General features: G+C 40.5%; 1 protein-coding gene across 5 annotated transcripts in view; it reads right to left on the bottom strand.

The window, feature by feature from the left end:
• Positions 1-16,255, bottom strand: part of LOC146488384 (putative voltage-dependent R-type calcium channel subunit alpha-1E) — a 69,338-nt gene that overhangs the window by 28,967 nt on the left and 24,116 nt on the right. For all 5 annotated transcript variants that reach the window (XM_085116989.1, XM_085116982.1, XM_085116997.1 and 2 more), the window contains 18 exons: positions 16,136-16,251; positions 15,088-15,241; positions 14,206-14,378; positions 13,014-13,126; positions 12,131-12,240; positions 11,864-11,995; positions 11,266-11,341; positions 9,917-10,040; positions 8,813-9,071; positions 8,156-8,189; positions 7,233-7,443; positions 6,616-6,757; positions 6,144-6,273; positions 5,814-5,873; positions 4,060-4,166; positions 3,382-3,484; positions 2,320-2,480; positions 1,540-1,597 (listed from right to left, as the gene is read on the bottom strand). In XM_085116989.1, coding sequence (XP_084973115.1) covers positions 1,540-1,597; positions 2,320-2,480; positions 3,382-3,484; positions 4,060-4,166; positions 5,814-5,873; positions 6,144-6,273; positions 6,616-6,757; positions 7,233-7,443; positions 8,156-8,189; positions 8,813-9,071; positions 9,917-10,040; positions 11,266-11,341; positions 11,864-11,995; positions 12,131-12,240; positions 13,014-13,126; positions 14,206-14,378; positions 15,088-15,241; positions 16,136-16,251 — 2,263 coding nt within the window. The remainder of the gene's footprint in view (positions 1-1,539; positions 1,598-2,319; positions 2,481-3,381; positions 3,485-4,059; positions 4,167-5,813; positions 5,874-6,143; positions 6,274-6,615; positions 6,758-7,232; positions 7,444-8,155; positions 8,190-8,812; positions 9,072-9,916; positions 10,041-11,265; positions 11,342-11,863; positions 11,996-12,130; positions 12,241-13,013; positions 13,127-14,205; positions 14,379-15,087; positions 15,242-16,135; positions 16,252-16,255) is intronic.

The raw sequence follows: 16,255 nt of genomic DNA on the forward strand, positions 1-16,255 counted from the left end.
TTGTTTTCTTTTACAAATGTCAGAAAGGTTTTACTGATCTTAATGTTTATGATTTTGTTTCTCCTGTTTCTTACGGCCGAACCAGACTAAGTAATCCTTATAACCTTAAAACTCCTGTACGTAAAACTAGCACTTTTCAGGCCTCTTACTTTAATCGTATTGTTAAGATCTGGAACTATATCTGTAAATTCTCACCCCCTACCAGTTTTTCAACTACTGCTTCCTTCCGCAACTTTGTTACTGAGCACATGTTTCACCTTTTGAAGAATCACTTAGACATATTCTATCCCTGTACCTGGTCAATTGTACGATCCTGCCCCTGCCATCCCTAGTTTTTTTAGCGTCTTTTAAATTTGGCGTCTTTTGGTTGATCGTGTTTTAATTATCATTTGTATCAAGGGAGGTGCCTCGCATGGGTCTTCGCGTCCCGTTCGCACCTGCCCTTTTGACTTTATCACTTTAAATCACCTTGCACATTTATTTCATATCTTTCTGGCTATTTAATTTGAGAAATTGAAAACAGCGAGCGGCAAATGTGGGGTAAACATGGTCACGTGACATTTCTGCCGTTTGCCGTTAACGTAATTCTAAAAATCTCTATTGTCAACAAAACATACCACTTTTTATTCACCTGACCGCCCGGTCCTTTGTTTTACGCCGGTCCAATTCAACTTGGCGATCATGTCAATCAAGCATTAAAAATTCCACGGTAGATCGGGTTTTCTGCTTGAATGTAAACTCAGTACCGATTTAATGCGACTTGAGCGTGATTTGTCGTAGCCTGAGTATCAAGCTTTTCGGGGCGGCGGAGGGGAAATGAGACGAGGAAGGGGAAAAGGGAAGAAAAGCCTTCCTTTCCTCTTCTCCTCCTTCCCCCCTCCCCTACCCCTCCACCCCCCTCCCCTTAGGGTTAGATTTGTCTCCGCAATATCGCAGTGGCTTCCGACACGTACGAAACTTCATAAAAACTTGGAGAAGATTTGGGGAAAAATTGCAAATTACACTGAGATAGCTTCTAACTTAGGCTTGCAAGCTTGAGGGAGACAAAAATCGCTTCATTTATATTTTTTTTATAAAATTACTGCGCCCTTCCCCTCCCCTCCCCCGGGACGGAAGCTTATATGAGGGAGCACTCTCCTCACCCCGCTAGAGTGCTGTCTGCACCAAGTTTTTTTGTTCTCAAACTCATTAATAATTCATCAAGCCAAAACAAAGCAATTCACTACCGTGAAGGAGGGTTAGAAATGTGATCTTAATTATCATAAAATTTTGTGAACTTTTGCTTCGAATTTCTCCAAGAATTATCAGTAGTTTGAGAAACTATATCAAACACTCGAAAGAGGGTTTCCTCCGATTTCCAAACACCTCGAAGTTGGTTAAAAAATCTCGGCTGCGCCTCGTTTTTCCAACCAACTTCTCGGTGTTTGGAAATCGGAGGAAACACTCCTCCTCGTGTTTGATATATTACTTCAAACCCTGAGAAGACACCAACAAACTAGGTGAGTCGCTATGCTGTGCGGTGTAAATAAGTTAACTAACCTCCTGGACTTCTTGCTGCTGGGTATTTTTATTGTACTTGAAAATGAAGAACTGGCCTCTGGAAAAACATAAATAAAGAAAATGATTCACCCGTTACATAACAAATGTAATTATTTCATAACATTCAAATTTAAGATTATTAAGATTATCAATTTAAGATTTTTCAAAGATAAGGCTAAACTCCGCAGAATTCTTTTCAATAGATTCTGAATTGTTCTAAATTGTTTTATCCGACAAATTAGTGGTTTTTTTTTAATATGCTTTGCAGCAAGTGAGACCTGAAGTCTCCACAGAACGTTGTACATGTGTGATCGTCCGTCATGTTGAAAACCTTTCAAAGTGAGTCAACGAGTAGTTTGTCTCACCGATCGAGGAGTGAGCGCGGAAACACGCGAGGAGCGCGACTCCTTCCACGAGGAGATGGTCCTCTTTGTTTTCTCGCGGAATTACAATTTCGTACGCATTCGCTTGTTCCACTCAAAAAAAAAAAAAAAAAAAAAACTAGAAATGCAACTAGAAATACGTCGCGATTTTTCCATGCATCTCGTTCAGTTTGTACAATTCAGAAGCAAGACAATGTGTTCCCCGAACTATCCAGAAACTAACGCGTGCGCTAAAAATAAATCAACCCTACTGCTTGATAACCTTCTCGTTGCCGCCGTCTTTACGGCTGTTTAAAAATGTCCATTGAAAGACGACAGTCATCTTCAGAATCAAGAACAGGGCTTATCCTTTTCCTTCTCACAATAACGTATTAAAGCAAAATGTTTTATTTCTTACTTGCATTCTTCCTCCGTCAACTTTGAAGGGTCGTTACATTTTTGAAACTTTCCACTAAACAATTGCACGCCCATAACAGCAAAGATGAAAAGAAACAGCGCGGTGATCATCAGAATGTTCGCTACATTCTTCACTGAATACCACATGCAACGAAACACCCCCTGCAACAGGAACACACAGAACAAATTAACCATCAAAATACCACGGAAATTTTTACAATAATTGTCAAAATTCCCACGCGATGATTGGCTCGTTACTATTGTCTATAAAAGTACAGACAATTAAAATGACGTCAGATGTAACGGGCGCACTCTTTCAACAGAAAATAGCGCCAATTCCGCTGTACTTTTCCCACGTTATTGTAGAAAATAAATCAACGACAGTTTTTATGGTCTATAGAGTGTTTTCACATGACGTCACGGCGGCCATATTGGTGTCCCAAAACAAAGAAATGGCGGCCATGTTGGTGTCCCAAACTAAACCTCTGGGAATTGAACTCTATTTTTGTGTAAATACTTTCTTTTGTTTCAGTAAACCAATATGGCCGGTAGTCACGTGAATAAAAACACTCTATACTCTTATAGACCATAAAATGATGCCATAAAATATTCAAAACTTGGCAGTGAAACCACTTGCCTGCGGCTCATGGTTCCCCTTGATTTCATTTCATGATCTTTAAGAGTATAGACCATAGAAAACTGCCGTCAATTTGTTAAATCTCAACTGAAAATGCCTAAGCTATACTGAAATCGCTGAATTTAGTGCCCATCATGTATCCACGTGTTTCACATCTTAGACGCAAACACGAGGATCAAAATGTTTGGATTCTTGAGATTTCGCCTGCGTCCCTCAACGCCAGGATCAACCTCCATAATCTCCTTGCTATTTTCTGTATATTTCTTATGGCACTAGTTGAGAGAATTTCGTTAAACATCATAACATTTTATCTTTGTTGATCATTTCCGTAATTCTTATGACCTTGTAAGGAGAAACAACATTCTGGTCGCTATTGCTGGGCTAGGCTTGAAGGGTTAACAAACTAGAGAAAGATTATAAACATACCTGTAATTTCTTAATTTTGTGCACGCCCTTAAAAGGTCTGAGCACACGGAAAACCCTGAGTGCTTTGATCACAGTTCGGCCTTGAGAGGAGGAATCTGTTTGACTAAAAAGAACAAAAAAAAAATCAATGAAAACACAGCATTCTTACGATCAATTGGGGAACAGGGATGGCGTAGTACTGAGAATACTCGCCTCCCACCGGTGTGGCCGCGCATTCCAATCCCGCAGTCCACGCAATAATGTGGGTTGAGCTTGTTCCTGGTTCACCCCGCAGAGAGGTTTTGTCTCCAAGTATTCTGTTTTTCCTCCCTCCTCCAAAATGAAATAAAGCCAGCAATTCTAAATTCCAATTTGAGGGGAAATCCGAGGGCGACAGACTTAGCAGTCGTTTCGCTGTCGAACTCTGTAAGTTTCATCCTCGATGCAAGTCCATTACATATTTGACCTCGCTTTCACGAGGAGTAGAACGCAGAAGGATGGAGGTGTATTGACTTGTTATCACACGCCCCCCACACACACCCACACGTTTGCATGCCCAGGCAAGTTGCCCTGCATCAAGGCCGATGGAAGTGAACAGGGACGGGCATAATTTCTGGTTGAAACGAATACGGATGATGAAGATAAAAGCATTGTGATAATGCGAGTAGATCGTTTTTCAATTATTATGCCGGTACTTACACTAAGATGAGAGAAGCCATGTTGAAAGACACCACAAGAGCATCAATAACATTCCACCAATCACGAAAATAAGCTCCTTTATGAAGAATGATGCCTATGTCCACAACCTGAGCCAAAAAAACATTCAAGATCAGTTGAACGGCCTGTAACAACTATGACTATCTCGCTATAACGACGGACAGCTTGGACAGACTCAGCCTACGTTCTCGACCAGGCCCCAGGTGTTCAAAGAGCGGATAACTTTATCCAGCGGATAAACTGTATTGATTGGAGTACATGTTATCCGCTGGATAATGATTTATCCACTGGATAGAGTTATCCACGCTTTGAACATCCGGGGCCAGAATGGATACTCCAAACTTAGTTATCAAACATATTCGACGATGCTTATGTTACATGTAAGGTTGGTGTCCTTTCATTCCTCACTGTTAGAGTTTTCAATCCAGTTTCCTTCTTGGAGTCATCTCATTCAAGTCACCTTTGTTAGATAACTACGCTTCGGGCCCTTCTCAAACTCCCCTCAGCCTCATCACTAAAGCGAGGCCTTGGATATGATCTACAAGATGTGTTCAGTTTTGTTGGCATGCAAATAAAATGCATTTTCATGAGCACAAAGTTGATAATGACACGCTAGCATGTCAAAGAGATGATGGTTAATTTTTAATTGCGATAATTGCCACTAACAAGTTATGAACGGCTAGTAGTCACACACTCCCGGAGTATCCAATCGATGGAATCGATAATCGATGACAATCGATATCAATCGATACCAATCGAGATCAATTAATCGATTGATATTGATAATCGATGACCAATCGATGGCGAAGATTTGTGTGGTTATCGATTGGTATCGATTATCAATACCAATCGATAGATAAATTGGTATCGATTGGTATCGATTGGTTGCGGATTGACGGAGCCGGAATCGACGTATAAAAAACACAACTTTGTACTTTGTAATTTTGGGGTCCACAGTTTTAGCTAAAACTGTGGGCCCCAAAATTATGTCAAGCACAAAATATGTAACGCCTTGCACACGTTTTCGCCTGTTTCCTACATGTAAATCCGCTAGCGTAGGTGCGGTTTTACGTAATGTAAAATTTAGTTTAGTCTTTTATGTAGGTATATATACAGGTCACTTATGTTGTATTGTAAAACTCCCTGACGAAGTGTGCGTTAGTCACACGAAACGCGTAGGAGAAAATAAATCGTTTCACAACTGTAAGAGTTCGCAGACGTGCTGCTCACTAGTTTTATCTAAAAAAAAAAAAAAAGCAATTTCGTCCCCAGGGCTTCTTAAAAATGGCAGATGATCGGACAGGTAGCGTGCGTGACGTCTGTTCGAGGTTGCTGAGCCAATCGATAGCAATCGATCAACGGTTGTGTGGTTATCGATTGGTCATCGATTGGCCGATACCAATCGATACCAATTAACTAATTTTATCGATTGATCGATTGAATTTCCGATCATCGGTTTCTATCGATTGGATACTCCGGGCACACTTGAAGATGGTATGAACAACAGGGCGCACTTACTAGGAGTAGCCTGCGTAGCTGGTATAGTCCGCGCGCGAATATAATGTTTGGTGGCATTCCCCTAGCAGGTTCGCGGCTTGTTCGCCCCTGTCACCTTCGCCCAACATCCCGCCAGCTACGCAGGCTATACAGTGACTAAATAGTCAAGGAGCAAGATTGTTTGGAATGGGGTACATTGAGAGCACAAACGAATTTGGTGCTGAATCTCAGCAGCTCACCTTAACAACTACTTCTAGAGCAAATATTGCCGTAAATACATAGTCAAAATACATCAGGATCTGCAAAACAAAAATCCAGTAAACCAATTAACAGATAAAAAGATGTCCGTGTCTCTTAACAACTGACCATTACAGTCGGTGATTAGCATGGCTGAATAGAAAACCACTATTCCTTAAGCCGATGTAATGCCGGCCCCAATCTAAGTCGTATTAGCCCTCCCATAATCCCCAGACTTCCCGGGAAACTATCCGTGACAAAAGGCTGATTCTAACCCACTAAAATAAGGCCACAAATTGAAAAGACTCAAAATGTAGCAACATGGACATTACCTTGTTTCTTTTAGAATAATCATCAAGTGGATCTTCGACGGCGATGGTGATGCTACTAAGAATGATGATTACCAGCATGAAGTTGTCAAAGTGTCGCAAATTCACTATCCGGTGGCACAAGCGTCGAAATCTGTAAACGAAACACAAAACAAACAAAAGAATGAATGGAAATTAATTTTTAAAAATGTTATGTTCTCAGCCACTGAAACAGTCTTTATTTAAGGCTCAACATCTCATTTTAAAAAATACCAGAACCCGCACATACATAGCCTCCTAAGTAGACGTTCTTGGCTCGTCACGTAGCGGAGAAGTGCGTGACGTGACGAAGACGTAAAGACGTGACGCCACAGAACGTCTGCGTAGAGAGGCTAGCACGTAGAGTAAAACAGAAGTCACGAAATACGTTACTCCAAAACAACCTTCGTACAGGTCCTGTAACGAGAAATACGATTTCAATCACAGTCAGTCTCACCTGTTTTCTGGGCTGAATATGAACATTGTGTTGGTTTTGATAATGGGTTTCGTTTTGCGTGATGGACGGCGCCGTTTCCCGAATCGTCCTGTCTTCAGCACCTTAATGAAATTCCTACGAGTTATTGGACGATCGTCTTCCTCTGCAAGAGGAGCAAAGAAATCATCACATACAGTAGATGCAACTTAATCACCAGCTTCCTTCCCGGGTCGTTACACGTCGCAACACCTTGCGAACTAAACACAGCCAGAAGACACACACAAAACTATATTTTTTGCGAAATTCGTCCCTGCACTTACAACATTGTGTTTGCTAGGTTTGAAGTTTTTAGAACTTTTCTGTGCATTTTTGTGAGCGTTTTAAGGGTTTTCGTACGCTAAGAATTATGGGTAAATGCACCAGTCGCCGGCCATCTTCTTGGGTACAGTGGATTTTATCGTCCTCTACTTCCGCCAGACAGGTCACGCAATATCACGCCGACACGACCGTTTCGTCACGCTATACACACGGTCACGTTTTACACAAGGCATCACGCTTTGATTAAGTCCTCTTTGAACAAGACAAACTCACGCGGTGTCTTGTGTTGTCTTTGTATTGTACGTCACACGTGTACATACCTTCATCGTCTTCTTCTTCCCTTTCCGTATTTCCATTGGCTTCATTCTTCCTTCTCCTTACTCTCATTCTCCGATTTTTCCTATCGCTACCTTCATCTTTCGCTTCAGTGTTGTTTTCCGCAGACTCGCCTGGCTCTGTCCCATTTCTGTCTTCTGGTTTATCATAATGACTTGCTTCTCTTCTGAAGTTCCGGATCTTTCTTTTCAATGACTGAAGACGGTGAAAACAAACAAACAAACAAACAAACAAACAGCCAAGTTAGGTTTCGTGAATTATTGAATGGCACAAACCTTATTCCAAAATGGCTTCCATTTTACCTTTCGTCTGCATTCAAATTAGCCCGTCTTGCCTCGTTCAAGGAAAAATATTCTTTTGATTTTTGAGCTTAAAAACAAGGCAAGAAGGGCTAATTTGTAAACCAACAAAAGAATATTAAAATGGTAGCCATTTTGGAATAAGGCTTATAGGAGATAAAGTTGAAGATCTGCAAAGATTAACAAAAAATACTTCAACACTACAAAACACTAGCGAAGATTAATCGAAGACTTACGAAGATTAACGAAGATAATTGATCTGAAGACTACATAGTATGATTAACGAAAACTCCCTCGTAAAGATTAATAAACGCCACTTTGACACTACATAACACTAATGAAGCTTATCCGAAGGCTTGGAAAGAGTTGAACGAAGATTGGAGAAGCGATGGATACGTCACCAAACAGCCGCAAAATTTATCTGATATATTTACTGTCAATGTAAACAGAGAGCATTTCTATTCCAAAACAAGCTTGTGGAATTAAAATCTAGTACAAGTATTTTCCGCCTTAACCCCTGACATTTCTGCTCACGTAAACCCTATTCCTTTTGTTGCTGTTGTTTTTGTTCCCACGAGGTAAATTATATATTTCCCATTACTACTCACCGAAGACATAGTGACAGTCTCTCCGTTCTCCACACTACAAATAAGATTAAAAAGGTACACAGTTTTGTTTTAAGTTGATAAAATTTACTGGAATGTCCATTTACAGAAATCTTGAAAGCTTGTGGTCTAAAAAGTATATTTTCTTGATCTGAAAGTGAAACTTAACTTGATAGTCATTAGGGAACACCGTCGCCTGTGTCATAAAGTGTCAATAGAATTCTGGTCATTTTGTATCCTCTAGTGCTACATAGAGCAATGTTTCATTTCGTTCTTGGCGTGAGTAAGACGCTGCCTTTCACGAACAGTATCTTAGTGCATACAATCCGCTCAAACAGCAGTCTAGACGAAACTTAAGCCTGGTTTTCACTAGCGACGCAAGCACAAGCGCAAGCATAAGAATGCTTATTTCACCGTGAAAACGGCCTCGACGCAAGCACAAGCACAAATACAAGATCAAAATTTTTCCTTTACTTCTGCTTGTGTTTGCGTCACGTTCGTTTTCACTCGACATAAAGCTCTTATGCTTGTGCTTGTGTTTGCGCCAGTGCTTGCGTCGCTAGTGAAAACCAGACTTTAAGGCTCCTAGCTGTAAAACTGTGTAGGTAGCTTACCGATCACAAAATAATGCAAAACAAAGAATGACAAAAGCAAACTAACCAAGTGTTATTTGTTTCCGCAGACGCTGTGGAAGCGTGTCCATTCTTCTTACGAACAAATAGATTGATTGCCATGACAACAGGAAGCTTAGCACCAGCTTTATCCCAGCCGGTTTTGTTGGGTCTTTGACTGTATTTTTGTTTGTTTAGCTCTCGTTTGTTCAATCGTTCCTGATTTTCCTGCTCCTCGTCCTCTGTTAAGATTTGCGCATTAGCTAAGTTATCGACAGCAATGGCCAAAAAGACGTTAAGTAGAGTATCTGTTGAAAAGTTAAGGAAACAAGCCATCTTCGTGTCCTAATGACCACCGAATGTAGCCTGAACACATTTCACTAACACGTTTCTTGAGACTGATAACAAGACAAAATTTAAAACAAACTCCCAATGCTCGCTGATAATAGCGGCAACCGTATGACGTCATAAATCCAAAATGGCGGCGCGCGGGAAATTTGAAGGCGAAAATAGACGATAATCGTATCTAATTTTTAGCACACTTGAATATTATTTCTACTTTTCAAACTAAAATTTTGAATTTAGACATTCCAACAATTTAACGTCAAAGTTTGTTGTCAGAGTGGAGGTTACCTTTAAGGTGATAAACAAGGGCCAGCGATAAACTCCAGGTTCACTGGCATAACGTACTGGATTTTTAGATCATTTTAGTGTTTACCTATTATTTCAATTACATTCTGGACATTTTTGTAGTTTCCAGAGGTTTTTGAAAAATCCAGAAATCCAAGATGAAGGATCCAAGACGTTTGAAATCTGAGGCGAAAGGTGGAAATTCTTACGTCATGTGACGTCATCAGCTCATTTTGCGGACCTCAAAGGAAAAGATTGTGAACTGACTGTATGCCCTGTCATAGTGTCAATATTCTTAGAGCTGCGGAGGTATCCGCGCCCCCGTTGGCAGAAGACCAAGACAGCGGTCTGAAGAGGGTCAATATGCGCTGACACCGACAGGATGGACATAGTCAACGTGCAGTAGAGTTTTTTGTTAAAGGAAAAGAAAAACATGAGGGCAAAGAGCAGAATGGCTTAAAGATGGAAAATCTGACAATCTAGCACGCCTCCAACTAAATTACGTAGCAGCTGACAAGGATACAGTTTCCTAATACAACAAGTAGAATGAAATACAAGCTGGCTAAAATTCCTCTCCAAGTTTTGGGTCCATCGTATGCATTGATACCGCTGTACATAACAGAATTCCAGTCTTCACCCGTCAGGATCTGTTTGTCGAGAAAACAAAGTAACAGCCATTTTTACAAACATGATTGAGTATAGTTAATTGAGGGACTGGTTATGAAACCTGCAATCTTTAAAGTTTATAACAATCGTTGGAGCTGCAAAGTCAATTGAGGGACTAGTTAGCATTTTTGGCCTTGGCCGTGCACAAACCACAACAGATATTGAAATGCGTTGGAGAACTGACAAACAGAAACGTTCCTGTTAAGATATTCAGCTGTAGTGAAAACGTTAAAGCAAAGGATTGTGTACGGTGGCGGCCCTTCCAAAATTTGCAGCAACAATGACTGTTCCCAACTTTGAAGATAGCAAGGTTTCATAACAAAAACATAACGAAGAAGTTTGGCTGGCTTCATACTAACCATTGCCTTTAAGTAACTAAGCATGAACTAAAGGCAAAACATCGGTGAGATTCCGATACTTCTCCAACTCATTAATAATTTATTAAGAAGATAAAATAAATTAAAATCACTACCTTGACTGAGGTTTAGAAATGTGATCTTGATTATCATCGGCAAAATTTGGAAGTTGATGGTGTTTGGAAATCGAATGAAACACTCTTCACTGTGTTGAACAGTGTGAAGTAAAATTATAAAATGAATCAGCCTCTGAAAATGGTTTAACTCGTTCATAGCACTTAATTACAATTTATAAAAGGATTGACTAACTGAACTGCAATATTGAACGTTTTAAACATCAAACGGTATGTGCGGCGTAATCAAATGGTGACAAGTGAAATTAGGAAATAATTTCACGCGTGCTTGTCAAAATTCTAATAATTTCCCGAGCCTTAAGAATTTTGACAAAACGCAGGTGAAATTATGTCCTAATTTCATGAGTATACCATCTGATTACCTTTTAATATCATGGGTGACAAATTACGCTCTCAAACGCGTGTTATTGACTTGTTTATTGTATCGAAAAACGTTGCCATAGCAATTTTGTAATTTCACGTCTGAAATTATAACTTAACGTCATGATAAGTTTTTGCATCATGGGAAAGATTTTTTTCCGAGTTTCCCATGATGCAAAAACTTATCATGATGTCATTTCTAATAAAGACTCGCTTTGGTGGTTAAATTATAAATTAACGCTGAAATTTTGTGCTAAAATTTAGGAGTAATTTGTCACCCAATTAATGGCATAATGTCACGCCATTTATCCCCGTACATTCAAAGATCTCAAGTAAACAACTGAAAGAAAACCTACCTGAAAAACAGCTAACATGGCGTTCTGGAAATTATCAAAATTGGTTCTTGGAGGAACTTTATCGTCTTCTATAAATCTGAGAGAAAATTATCATTGATGACAAACATCGATCAAACAGTAGTTCGTAGATTAAAAAATTAAAAAACGTCCGTAAAGAAAAAGCAACAGTTTACCAATAGAATTACGGCAAGCAACTTCCTTGAATGATTTAAAGACTAAATTGAGACGCCACAGTTATAAGTAAGATTTTAAACACGGCCTCCAAGAAAAGCAGCATTTATTGTTTTATTATTGTTAACTTTTTATAATCCTTGTTAGGTAGATAGATAGTTGGTTGATAATGATAATTAAGTAGCTGATGGAAATACCGTGTCTAAATAAAGTTATCCTATCCTATCCTATTCTCTCCTAACCTTGCTGTAACTCACACCTCACCCTCTAACCAGGATCCACCCTGCCTCCCCCCCCCCCCTCCCTCGCTCTAGCCGGGATTCAGAAGGCTGTCAACGATACAGAAAGCAGTCGAACTTTAATATAAAAACAGCTTCTCACACTTGCGTTGAAAAGGAGGAATGCTTCAAGAAGGAACACTACTCACTTGCCACCAAAGATCTGCATACCAAGCAGGGCGGCAATCAGGATAAACAGGAATAACAGGAATATCAGGCTCACAATAGACCTGATACTGCTCACAAGAGAAGTGGCGAGGTTCCTCAGTGATCGCCAATGCCTAAAACAAAATGAAAATAAGAAACTGTCACGTACCTTTCACGCTGTCATGTCATGCACGTCACATATGACCGCCACTTGTTCGTCACAGTCAAATGTATACAAATTCAAATTGCACAACTTAAGAAATTCTTACCTCGTCACTTTGAACACCCTAAGAAGACGCACACACCTCAACACGCTGACACCGAGTTTTACGTTAGCGTAATGTTCAAGTAAAATGTCCACAAAACCAGAGCACACGACCTGTTACACACAAGCAATAACAAAAGGTCTGTCAGCTTTAGAATATTTAGTTAGCCTGCGTAGCAAGCGTTTCCGTGCAGTTTCGGGGAAAAGAAAGACCGAGGAACGAGATTCTCGGTTTTGGCCGCGCGAGAAATGAAACGAGAGCCATACCTCCCCGCTTACTCGCGCCTTTTTTCGCGCGGTCCTTGCTCGGAAACAGCACGGAAACGCTTGCTACGCAGGCTAATATTTAGTGACCTCAAATAATCCATTGAAATATTTGCATTTAGTGTTGTGTCGGAATTCCAAGTTAAAGTTGGTCTAAGTTGTTCATCGGTGCCCTTATCAGGGACTATTTACAAAGATGTTTCAGGAAATATTGAAGATTTGAAAACAACAAAGGTTGTAGATTTCTTATACTTTCTTTCTTTCTCAATTTCAAGAAAAATAACTTCTATCTACATGCAATCTTGTTGAAATTTGTGGCAAAATACCCACAGATGATCTAAATGAGAAAGGAAATTCGTGTTCGAAACATCTTCGAGCTCGGTAATAAAAAAAAAAAAACAAGGACGTAATGTTCCTTGAAAGCTGTAAACTTTGCCGGTAGAATATTAAAAACTCCACTACGGTGTAAGTCAACTCTTCTCTCGATGCCTCGTTCCCAGGATCTTCTCAAGGGAGGAAGACAGAGGAGCCTGGGAACGAGGTTGGTTTGTCTCGTGTTGGATTTTTGCGTCACGACTACGTCAAATAACATCAAGTATTAAACGTACAAAGGTGTCACTTACAGCGCAATCAAAACAGTTGAAACTTGACGCAAAATACTGGCGAATTCCAAGGCCATAAAGCTTAAGCATCATCTCAATAAAGAAGAACGTTAAAAATGCGATCTCAGCGTAATCTGAAAAAAGAGAAAAGGATTTCACCTTTAACGCAAACTTCACCACATAATTCACCCTATACTGACAGTTCCAGACAAAAACTTCCCCAAAGTGAAACCCGGGCCATTTAATGCTTAGTTTCCGTAAGATCACTATCTGCAAATCTATCTACTATCCTCGCTACAACCGCTGGGAAAGGTGCTGGCTGATTTGGTGATTGCAACAGGTTTAAACCAACATTCGATCAACAAAGTTGCACGGATGTTGGGCAAATGTTGGATGAACGGAGTGTTCAAAAGGTTTCAACGCCATTCAACATTCTCAAGAACGAAGAGGAAGTGTTGAAGCGATGTTGAATGAAAGTTTAAACCAGTTTAAATTTGATTCGAAACATTCTAAACAAGCTTTCAACATTTTTTTACGCTTTCAACAATGTTGAACGACCTGTTCAAATGCCGCCGACATTTGGTTTAACAGTGTTAAACGCATGTTGACGCAAATGTTGAAACCGTTTAAACGGGCCTATACTTGACAACGTTTTTTCAATCGAGTGCAGATAAAAAAATCGCTTAGATCGCTCAAAGCGCTGTGTTCCATGTTTCTATGCAACCGCCGTGACCGCTACGCACGGCCATCGTAGCAATCATATGGAATCACTTTAAGTCGCTGACTGCTCGTGCAGAGGTGTTACGCGTTTAAAGTAGCCTGTGAATAGGCTCCCAAGTGGGGTAAAGGGCGAAGACAAAATTCGAGCCCATACCGCGCTACACTCGCCCGGCTCGCCAATTTTTCATTTCGCCCTGTACCCCACTTGGGAGCCTCTGCGTGAATTTTATTTGTGTGTGTAAGGACAAACATTTTGTTAGCGCTCAACATCTGTTTTAACACACAAGACAAATCAGTGAACAAAGGCTTCGTGCCTCTTTTCTTCATGATACGTAATTTTTTAAGAAACTTTGTTGGCATGTAATTTTTCCGTCTGATCCAAGCCCTGCTCTAGCCTTATTTACTGATGTTAATCCAACAAAATTAACTTCCGTAGAAAGGTAAAAATCACGGTCTTTAATTTATAAGGTAAATTGAAAAAAAAAAAACTTACACTGAAATTTTTCAAGCCACTCAGGTTGATTATGGTACTCCACAGCTAATACAATGGTGTTCAAAAAGACACAGACCAAAACAATCCAGTAAAACGCTTGCGTCTTGACCATGACGCGAACCTTAAACGAAGTTTTAGTCTTCCACTGCAAAACACGCTGGAACGTGCTATTTCTGCAATAGAAAGAAGGCAAGACTGTATTCACATTACACTTGAGGTATAATTTGAATTATATTCGGAAAGGGTATGCCAGTCAATCAGTGGGTCGTATGCAAACACAAAGTTGACACTACATTGAAAGATTTTGTGCGACAAGACGTAAGCAAAACGAACAGGGTTGAAGTCTAGTGTGAGCAGACTCACTTAAGATATTCAGGTCAACATGGAAGGCAAAGAACACTCAATAAGAGTATTATTCAAGCTATCATTAGGGATTTTAAGTAGCCACGGCAACGAGAACGTCACAAAACAAAAGGATTTAATGAGGAAAATAAAGGCCCTGCACGTGCATTATAAATTTTGGTACATTTCTACACTAGCCTTCCTTAGCAAAACAACAACCTGAAATGACCAAATTTAAGGTTTTGTGGAGAACGTGAGCACCCGACGTTGAATTTTTTATTCTCTGTCTTAACTCGAACGCCGTTCCCACCTGTTCTGTTACTGGATAGTTCGGCCACATTGTACAAGTTGAACGAATTGGAATAATCGCGAAGTGGTACAAAGCAACGCGAACATATACTTTCAAGTGACGTTTACGTTGGCGTTGCCGTCGTGGCTGCTTAAAGCCCTATTTGTTTGGCATTAGGCTGGCTTGGAAACAAACGTTTTGTCAAAAAGCAAGGCTGAAAGGGCTAAAACATTTTTGGCACACCAGCATACCTCTCAGGCATGTTAACTCGGTAACTGTTCCCCTCTCTCCTTGACACCACTCGTCCGGGGTTGCTGACCATATCACTAATGACAAGCTGTGACTGTGAGTCGTTCACGCTCAGATGTTTTGTCCTGAAACTGTTTTCATCAACTGCTATTTCCGCTGGTGAAGGAAAAAACATTTGTCGTAAAAATATTTTGTCTAGCGCTACATTTGTCACTTCATGTTGCGTGACCGTTGTCCGCCAATCAAAACAAAGGATATTGGTGGATATGTCCCAAATTACACTTCACAGTTTCAAAGAGTTTTACCTTCTTCCATTCTATTTTTGCCTAATATTAACTATCTCGACGAAATAAATCAAGATTTTTAATAGCCATCAAAATTAGCTTGACTGAAGATCTGCAAAATATTTCATGCAAGGCGCCTAGCACCGAGTTGGCTATAATCGTCCCATATTTATGACCAGCAAGCGGAAGAGAAATGATTGGTGTACTAAAAACAGCCAGGAAATATTACCAGATTCTTACCGATTTTTATATTGCAAGAACGACCAGAAGGCGATTTATAATGGCGGCTACTTCTCGGACATGGTTTAATGACTGACATCCCATGGCCGCTAAACCAATCAGCGCTCAGGAATGGCATTATACAATGATTCAATCAATGATCCATTAATAACTTTATAGCCTCCATTTCACCTTAAAATATGCGCGGGTATTTCTCCTTGAAAATTATCTGTTCCTCGCCGCTCAAAATTTTCTAAGTGTTCGTTTCAGTTCTCTCCGATAGAATCCGCGAACAATCCAACACAAAATTTTCCTTCCAGATGGAGCCGGAAGCTGTTTATTTATCACCCAACAGCATAAGAGCATTGTCAACACTGTAGAATGTGTAGCTGGCGGTATTGTTGGCTGTTGGCAGCGGAGTCGCAAAAGCGGCCAAGCCGCGAGTACAATGAGGACGAGGGAGGGAAATTCTTCTCGCTGCTGCACCGCGGGCCAACAGACCCCAACAAAACCGCCAGCCACGCGGGATATTAAAATTGTGTCTTACCGGCTTTGTCAATCCAAGACTGGTACGCATGCACCTGGCGATCCAGCTGCTGCTGCCGCCGAACCTTGAAGAACTTTCGTCGAGTGTCAACACGTTCTCGTTCCTTGGCAAACTCACTGA

This window comes from Pavona decussata, unplaced genomic scaffold (genome assembly GCF_977016875.1).
Source record: "Pavona decussata unplaced genomic scaffold, jaPavDecu1.1 SCAFFOLD_9, whole genome shotgun sequence".
In the NCBI taxonomy this organism is placed as follows: Eukaryota; Metazoa; Cnidaria; class Anthozoa; order Scleractinia; family Agariciidae; genus Pavona; species Pavona decussata.